Source organism: Coffea arabica, chromosome 10e (genome assembly GCF_036785885.1).
Source record: "Coffea arabica cultivar ET-39 chromosome 10e, Coffea Arabica ET-39 HiFi, whole genome shotgun sequence".
Classification (NCBI taxonomy): Eukaryota; Viridiplantae; Streptophyta; class Magnoliopsida; order Gentianales; family Rubiaceae; genus Coffea; species Coffea arabica.
This window is the reverse complement of record NC_092328.1, coordinates 43,955,566-43,965,161: the sequence shown is the minus strand read 5'-3', so window position 1 is coordinate 43,965,161 and position 9,596 is coordinate 43,955,566. Positions and strand designations below refer to the sequence as shown.

At 36.7% G+C, this 9,596-nt stretch overlaps 1 protein-coding gene across 1 annotated transcript; it reads left to right on the top strand.

Moving 5' to 3' along the window:
* The first annotated feature begins 5,471 nt into the window (after nucleotides 1-5,471).
* LOC140015258 (uncharacterized) lies at nucleotides 5,472-8,913 on the top strand. The gene is made up of 2 exons (XM_072067185.1): nucleotides 5,472-8,208; nucleotides 8,379-8,913. Exons 1-2 carry the CDS (start codon nucleotides 5,472-5,474, stop codon nucleotides 8,771-8,773), a joined length of 3,132 nt encoding a protein of 1,043 aa, XP_071923286.1. The 3' UTR covers nucleotides 8,774-8,913.
* Nucleotides 8,914-9,596: the final 683 nt, after the last annotated feature.

The window sequence follows — 9,596 nt, the reverse complement described above, 5'->3', positions numbered from 1 at the left end:
AAAGTCTTTAACCTTTTCCACCATGGAGCCTTGAAGAGTTTTAGTGCTGAGTGTGAAGCAATGAGAAACATCCAGCATCGAAACCTTGTGAAGATTGTAAGTTTTTCCACTAGTCTGGATTTCCAAGGGAATGAATTTAGAGCTTTAATCTATGAGTTCATGCCTAATGGGAGTCTAGAAAAATGGTTGCATCCAACAGAAGAAGATCAGCAGAAGATGTTTCATAGACTGAACCTTCTTCAAAGAATTAATGTTGTTATTGATGTGGCTTGTGCCCTCGATTACCTACATCATCATTGCCACAGGCAGATTGCTTATTGCGATCTTAAACCAAGCAATATTCTTCTTGACAGTGATCTCCTAGCCCATGTTGGAGATTTTGGGCTCGCAAAGTATCTTCATTCACCTCCCAGTTCATTAGAAAGCAGCTCTGTTGGAATCACAGGAACTATAGGATATGTGGCTCCAGGAAACAAAGAACACATATATTTGATTCTTTATTGTTTGTATATATAATTATGCAACATCATATAAAAAACACGAAAATTTTCCCTTGATACACAAGTTATTTTTGACATTTTTTGTTGTCTGAAAAGCTTCAACATTAATGCAGAGTACGGCTTAGATGCCGAGGTATCAAGTAGTGGAGATGTCTACAGCTTTGGGATCCTAATGCTGGAGATGATGACAGGGAAGAAGCCCACGCATCCTTTGTTCGCCGGAGGCCTTGATCTTCATAGATACGTTGAAATGGCAACTCCTGAGCATGTGATAGATATTGTAGATCCAGTACTTCTTTGCGAAGACTACAAAAGGGCTACAGCAGCCAATAGCATATGCATTTCACTAGGAGAAACAAAAAGCAGTTTACCAGAGCAGTGTTTGATTTCATTGCTTAAAGTTGGCTTGGCTTGCTCCATCCACTTGCCAGAAGATAGAATAAATATGACGCAAGTTGTTTGCAGATTAAAATCTATCAAGGACACGTTTACCATGGCAGAGCTTTAAAATAGCTCGAATAAACAGAAAAACCTTGGAAATTCATAGCGTACTCAAAGGTTTGTATTATGATCCTCATTAGAAAGCCTGAAAAGAGCCTATTCTTTTTAATCTCTCATTTTGATGTAAATGAACTTTTACTCTTCTTGGCTTTACATCTGATTTGATCAAATCCCCCCAATTTTCTCCACATTGCAGTTAATCAAGGCATTTAACACTAGCCTTTTCGCACTTGTATATGAATGTGAATTTGGTTGACTACTAGTTTTTGCATCTTAATTCATTCTGTATTGTCTAATGTGACATACGTCGTTTCGTGTGGAAAAAAATTATAGAATGATTAACGAAAAAGAGTACCATGTAAATCTTATTTTTAAAATTGTTTTCAAAGTTTTTAACTGTCCACGAAATGCATATAAGGGATGTATTACCATATTTCTATATTACCTTCACTTATTAATGTTCATAACCTGAGGAGGAATATTTTGGATAATAACAAAGTTTTGAATTTATTTAATTTGGTGATTTTTCTAATAGAAGTGGAATATTTTGGAAATTTATTTCTTGATTTCTCAAAAAAAATAAAATAAAATAAAATAAAATTTCAGCACTAAAAATATGGATGATAGGAGAAGTTTGGGCAGTGTGAAGAAGAATGGATAAAATAAGAAATTGGAACCTTTTTTTTAAGGAAAAAAGTTGATGTGGCTTAGGGGAGGGAAAAAAGTGCAATAAAGATAATGTCAGGGGAAAAATTCAAATCACCCTAAACATTAAGAGCTTTAGTGCATTTAACACTAGTTTGAGTGAGGCCCGCCTTTCACTTCATCCCAGAATTAGTCTCAAAACTTTGACCCTTTCATTTTTTATTTTTTTTTCAATCCGATGGAGGGATGGAATTTAAGAAATAAAAAAGAATAAGGAAAGAATTTAAACTCAGAACCTCTGCGATCTCAAGCCTCCTCAATCTTTTACATGACACTGTATTGGAGACATATGTGTAGATAATTAAAATCTAAAATCTTTTATCGGGGTTGCCGCAATTTGGTCATTTCAATTCCAACATGTTTTTTTTCAAGTCATGTCAGATCATTCTTTTTTTTTTTAAACAATGATAATCATTTTTGTTTTTTGTTTTAAATTTTTCATTTTTAATAGTTGATTCATCATATACCAAGATACCTGCGTAATTAACGAATACAAGTAATTAAGGATGCTAACTCCTGCTTTTCAAAATGTTGATTTCATTGACTAAGATTATTCTTCAACAACTTAAAAAGAAAATAAATTAAGTTCTTTCTACGAGTTTCCGTGTTTTTTTCCCTATTGCATTAAAAATACATCACAATGAAAAGACGTGACTTTTAATTTTAAATCATATTTGGTCAAGTAATTCAGCTCTAAAACGCATAGTGACTAACCAATTTCTAAAATGAATATAACAAATTAAAACTTACAATAAATTAAAATAAGGTTAAATAGAAAATTATTTTTATACGAATGATTGTAACTAGTGTGAGAAAAGCAGCAATACATTCATAAGAGATGAAAAAGAAAAGGAAAAAATGGATAAGAAAGGGCAAATGTGGTAGTGCACTAAATATGCAAGGGTATAAAAGATTTGTTTCGTATGCTCTTGGGTGGTAAAATTATCCTATATAGTTAACCGCTAGTCTTAGAGGACAAGTTGTTGATAAATGATTTATCAGGGGCAAAGTGCAGTAAATGCCTAACTACAATTGGGTATAATTAAGATTTTTTCCCTGCTTACTCTTAATATTTTGGTGGTTTAAATTGTGTTTGCTCATGCCTACCTCAGAACATAAGTATAAAATATTTTCTGACCAATGTTTTTATTGTAAACTTACCACTTTGTGGAGTAACAAAAAGTATGAGGATTTAAAACGCAATATGCCTTTACTTCTCCCTCTTTTAGTGTATACCAAACTACTAGCATATGTGAGGTAAAAATTGTGTACATAATTTGACTTCATATACACTTTTCCACACAGTTATGTACGTTTCTATTCCATTTTCCCATTCACGTTATTGGTTGCGAGTCTTGTGACGCTAATGGTCAATTCTTTTTTTTTTTTTATAATAAAACATATTTCATTAAAGGATTACTGGAAATCCTCCAGCACAATTGAGATACATTGCTGTCCTGATGGCAGATAAACATGCACTAAAATTATAGATCTGCAATTTAACAAATACATAAGATTTGAAAAATTAAGGATAGATCTAAAAAGTACCATAAATTTGAAAAACATTTCATCATAGAATAAGTCACTACAGCTCTCTTTGTGCATGCTGTAATCGTCAGATTTGCTAATCAACAGTTGTAAGGTCCAATAAAGATGGTGAGATCTGCCGAGATTGATCCAAATCTGAAATATTCCCTTAGATCTGCTATCCAACTGGTTCAAACTCAAAACTGAAAGTGAGATCTGATGAGAAGACTGAAAAAATTGTAGATCTAACATATAGATTTAAAAAAACTCCAAGATCTGAAAAAGTAAAGAACAAAACTAAATAAAACTCTCCCTAAGATAGTTTAGGAGAGACTAAAACTCTCAATAGGACACCCTAGGAGAGAAGAAAACTCTCACTAGAATAACTTAGGAGAGACTTTATTGAATGGAAGGAAGAGCAAAGGACAAAGGAAGAGAAAGGGAGACCTTGGCTAAGATCTCCCTCCTATGGAGGAGGAAGGGTAGAGAAGGAAACCTAGAGAGAAGGAAGAGAATCCCTCTGCTAGAGAGGAGGGAGCTTTTAACAGATGTGCTAATGGTCAATTCTTAGCATCTGTTGTGTGCCAAACGATTGGAGTGCAATTGAGTAACTCACTCGCTAACTTATTCGGTCAAAATTTGAGTTCAAACTCAGGACGATTGACTTTGTGCTTGAATTCAAGTAATTCAAATAACTTGACGAGTTCAAGTCCAAACCTAATATGTTAAGTTCGAAAGCTCGTCGAACTTAATTCAATTTAATTGCACTTCACATTTATATTTTTTAAAAAAATTTTATTTATTAGTGTGGAAGTCTATCTCGTCCCTTGTTTAAAATAATATAAAATATACTATTTAAATTTGATTGGGCTCGATTAAGCTTGATTGGACTCGATTTGATCAAACTCGAGTAAGACAAAAAAATCAAAATCGAACTCTAGCTCTTGCACAACTCTCAAGAGTTCAATAAGTTTGAACTCGAGTTCGAGTCCAATTTTTTTTTAACTACTACTCGATCCTGAATTGACTCTAATGCATCCCTTTCACTAACTCGAAGAATAGAAGTTAATACTCGCAACCTTTCCCCGGTGTATCGAGGACCAAAAAAATGGTTCTGCAATTATCAATGAACTGTTCTTCTAATGACATTTTTCTTTCCCAATTTTTGAGAATTTGGCCATCCGCTTTACCTTTATTTGGGCTAGTCAATGGAGCACATAACTGTTTGAGTTCCTTTCAGAAAAATCAAAGGTTAAATGGTATGCAAAAATTATAATATATAATTATACACATAAAATTTAAATATGTACAACACAAAAGCATCATGGCACTCAATTCGAATCGAATGCTTACATATAGGAAACTGAGATTTAAAACCAAGATGGATGGGCTGCTACGGTAACTTGACTTTCTTCTTATTTATATACAAGGTAGAAATCCAATGAATCCATCATAAAGCATAAATTGACTTCGTTACACTTCTCATGGGACCTATATACATACAACCAAGGTTGAAGCTTCCAAGTTGATCCCCGTTGAGGACAATTATTCTAAAATCCTTCCTATACAATCAAAAACGGTATAGATGAATAAAATATCCCAAGCACTCATCCTCCAAGAAAAGAGTAATTGGACACGATGAGGTATAACTAGTAAACCAAATATAATTTAGGACAAGAAATGTTGAGATCTCAATACGCATATTTGAGCATGAATATTGTTTTACTATATACATGTGTTCATGTACATTAAATTAGTATAGTATATGAATACAATCACGTTTGTAAACGTATGCTAACTTTTGTAAAAAGTATAATAATCGTACCAATTGTATCAAACGTCAATCATACTTGTTCCGATTTGGGTCAAATGTACACAAAAACCTAATTAATAGTTTACCGTCGTATTGGTCCTGAGTCTACTAAGGTTTATTGTACAGCTTTTCATTTAGAAACAAAGAACTTAAGCTCGAGTCTGGTCACTCTAAAATGCAAGCGTTATTCGGAATGATTGGGCGTAAAGCGTCCGTAGATGGCTTTCTAAGTCTGCGGTCAAATCCCAGGGCTCAAGTCTAGCCCTTAATGCATTTTCACTAGCATCTAACCTCAATCCATCAATGCTTGAATCTGTCCTTGCACAAACGGAGTAACCTATGTACTGATTATCAAATTTCACTAGTCTACTGTAAGTATTTTCCTACTCGAGAGAGGAATCCCATCCACAATTCCACTCCGGACAATGGCAAGATTTTTAATCTCAATTCATGCAACTGAAAGGATTTGTCTCGTGCTAGCACTACTAACAGTATTGGTGTTGCATGCCAAAAATCTTCCTTCGGACACGGCTTCCACAAAAACCATGGCCAGAAGAGAAGCACATAATCGTGATCGTGATGGTGATCCTGCTGCTTTATTGGATTTCAAGTCAAAAATACAGAATGACTCTTATGGGATCATGAACTCGTGGAATGACTCTCATCATTTCTGCTCTTGGGAGGGTGTCAAATGCGGTCGAAGGCACAGAAGAGTGACCAGCATAGATCTTCAAGGCAGGGGCCTGGTTGGCTTCTTGTCACCGTTTCTTGGGAACCTCAGCTTTCTTCGTACGTTGATGCTAAGTAACAACACCTTCCAAGGTAGAATCCCGCCCCAGTTTGGAAATCTCTTCAGGCTGCAGGAACTGTATCTGTCATGGAACTCCCTGGAAGGCGAAATTCCGAGCAATCTGTCCCGGTGCTCCAAGCTTGTGCATCTTTACCTAAGCAGCAATAAGCTAGTTGGGAGAATACCACCGGAATTTGGTTCTCTGAGGAACCTTGAAGCCCTCGTGATTCACGACAATAACCTAACAGGAAATATCCCTCCTTCCATGGGGAATTTTACTTCCCTGAGTATACTATCTGCTACTGCAAATTATTTGGAGGGTAATATTCCTGAATCCTTAGGTCAGTTGAAAATGTTAAAAGGCATTGGATTTGGCGATAACAGACTAAATGGTAACATCCCTGTTTCTGTCTATAATCTCTCTCAACTGGAGGTTTTGTCTCTGCCAAAAAATCAGCTACATGGAACTCTTCCTTCAGCATTAGGTCTCATGCTTCCTCGCCTTCAGTTTCTCCAGTTGAGAGACAATCAGTTCTGGGGGGTACTTCCAGCCTCTTTGTCAAATGCCTCTGAGCTAGGCCGGATCGACATTGGAGACAATGGATTTAGCGGCAGAATAGTAGTTGATTTTGGAGACCTGCAAAATTTTACTTTGCTATATGCTGAATATAATAAGTTTGGAAGTGGGGAAGTACTGGATGGATTGCAGTTTCTCAGTACCATGACAAACTGCAGCCAATTACTTGGAATTGAACTAGGTCACAACCAACTAAAGGGGATCTTGCCCAACAGTATCGGTAACTTATCATCCCAATACTTGTCACTTGGTGCAAATCAAATATATGGAGGGATACCTTCAACATTAGGTAATCTCATTGGCTTAGGGACTTTGTATCTTGAAAGGAATCAACTCACAGGCACAATCCCAAGTACATTTGGTAATCTTCAAAAGCTTCAGCGACTGGCTCTTAATTCCAACAAATTGTCAGGAGAAATTCCGGAGTCTTTAGGAAACCTCTCATTGCTGAATGAACTATATTTAGATGATAACAACTTGGAGGGATCCATACCACCAGCTCTTGGAAATTGCCAGCAGTTGTTACTCTTAGGACTTTCTCAAAACAACTTGAGTGGTACGATACCAAAAGAGATTTTTGGGATATCTTCCCTCTCCATTTCATTAGATCTTTCTCAGAATCATTTATCTGGAACCATACCATCAGAGGTTGGCAACTTGAAAAATTTAGATGGATTGGATCTCTCACAAAATCACCTGTCAGGTGAACTTCCTGGGACCTTTGGTGGTTGTAGTAGCCTTGAAATCCTTTCCCTTGCTGGTAACTCTTTCCAGGGATCTTTTCCAGAATTTATCAGTTCTTTGAAAGGTATTCAAAATCTTAACCTTTCTAGTAACAATTTTTCTGGACCAATCCCCCAATTTTTAGTAAGAATGTCCATAAAGTCCCTTAATTTGTCCTTCAATGATTTTGTGGGCGAGTTACCAACACAAGGCATTTTTGGAAATGCTAGTGCTATATCAGTTGTTGGGAACAAAAGACTCTGTGGAGGCATTCCTGAACTACAGCTGCCAAAGTGCCACCCTCTGGGAGAGTCAAAGAAAAATATGAAGCCTCTCAGGTTCATCATACCACTGGTAATTACAAGTTCCTTCCTGGTGATAGTGGTAATCTCAATCTCAATTTTCCGACTGCGGCCATTTAAAAGGAGAAGGACCCAACCAAAGTCACCAAACTTCTCAGGTAGACTCTTCCTGAGAGTCAGCTACAGACAACTTGTTCAAGCTACAAATAGTTTCTCTGCAGAAAATCTAATTGGTGCTGGTAGCTCTGGCTCCGTATACAAAGGTGTGCTGACTGAAGGAGGAAACTTGTCAGTGGCTGTCAAAGTCTTTAACCTTCAACACCATGGAGCCTTCAAGAGTTTTATTGCTGAGTGTGATGCAATGAGAAACATCCGGCATCGGAACCTCGTGAAGATTATAAGTTCTTCCTCAGGTCTGGATTTCCAAGGGAATGATTTTAAAGCTTTAATCTACGAGTTCATGCCCAACGGCAGTCTAGAAACTTGGTTGCATCGAACAGATGAACATCAGCAGCACATTTTTCCTATACCAAACCTTCTTCAGCGAATTAATGTTGCTATTGATGTGGCTTGTGCCGTTGATTATCTACATCATCATTGCCACAAGCAGATTGTTCATTGCGATCTAAAACCAAGTAATATTCTCCTTGACAGCGATCTGACAGCCCATGTTGGAGATCTTGGGCTGGCAAAATATATTCATTCAGCTCCAAATTTACAGGAAACGAGCTCTGCTGGAATCAGAGGAACTATTGGATATGTAGCTCCAGGTAAGAAAGAACACATCTGACTGATTTTTTTAAATTAATCTTTCTTACCTATGTTCATTCAACATCATATGTTTTTTCCTATTTTCATACACAAAACAACAAATTTTAAAACTGAGCTATTTTTGACAATTCAAACTTTGGCTGTCTGACAAGCTTCAACATTAATGCAGAGTATGGCTTAGGTGCCGTGGTATCAAGTAATGGAGATGTCTATAGCTTCGGAATCCTATTGCTGGAGATGATGACAGGGATGAAGCCCACACATCCTTTGTTCACTGGAGGCCTTGATCTTCATACATATGTTGAAATGGCAATTCCTGAGCGCGTGATGGACATTGTGGATCCAGTACTTCTGTGTGAAGATCACAGAAGAACTACAGCAGCCAATAACAGAAGCAGTCCACTAGGAGTAACAAAATGCAATTTACTAGAGCAGTGTTTGATTTCATTGCTTAAAGTTGGCTTGGCTTGCTCCATGCACTTGCCAGAAGATAGAATAAATATGACGCAAGTTGTTTGCAGATTAAAATCTATCAAGGACACATTTACCATGGCAGAGCTTTAAAATAGCTCGAATAAACAGAAAAACCTTGGAAATTCATAGTGTACTCAAAGGTTTGTATTATGATCCACGAATCTCTCATTTTAATGTAAATGAACTTTTACTCTTCTTGGCTTTACACATTTGATTTGATCAAATCCCCCCAATTTACTCTCCACATTGCAGTTAATCAGGGCATTTAACACTAGCGTTTTCCCACATTATCGAACGAGTTGAAAGTAAATTGTTCATTTCACCTTAAGGCTTAAATAACAGTTTCTTGTTTCGGATCAACTCAAGTTAATAATGTTTATACGTTGTCAATTTTGCCTCAGCTCATCTTATTAGTGTGGCAGTGAACTAATTAACTTCAGGTGTGAGAATCTTTAAGCAGCAATGACTGACCTTTTGCTTAATGATCTGAGGAACCTTGAAGTACAAGAAGGTTGTTTTTTTGTGTTTGTTTGGGGGGGGGGGGGGTGGGGAGAAGAGATTTCAGTCTTTTATCTTGCTATTACATTATGATCCAATCCATATGGTATGAGCCTTTGAAAAATGTTGGACATTGGGTTAAGATTCAGCTATAATTGATGGTTTCTGTAGCAGTAGCAGAATGGGATGCATAACAGTGGTGAAAATCAGCAGAAAAAGGCTTAGCATGAGCTCAAGATGAAGTTGAATCAAGCTCTAAGTTTCCAGAGTACATCCAAACGTGCAGAGGCAGATGTTTAGGGGAAAGAAGAAAGAAAGAAAAATGCCGGGGTGTTTGGATAGGAACTATTTGTCAAAAAATTGTTTGCTTGCATTACAAACACATTTTTCAACGTACCATTCTCTTTATCTTTTC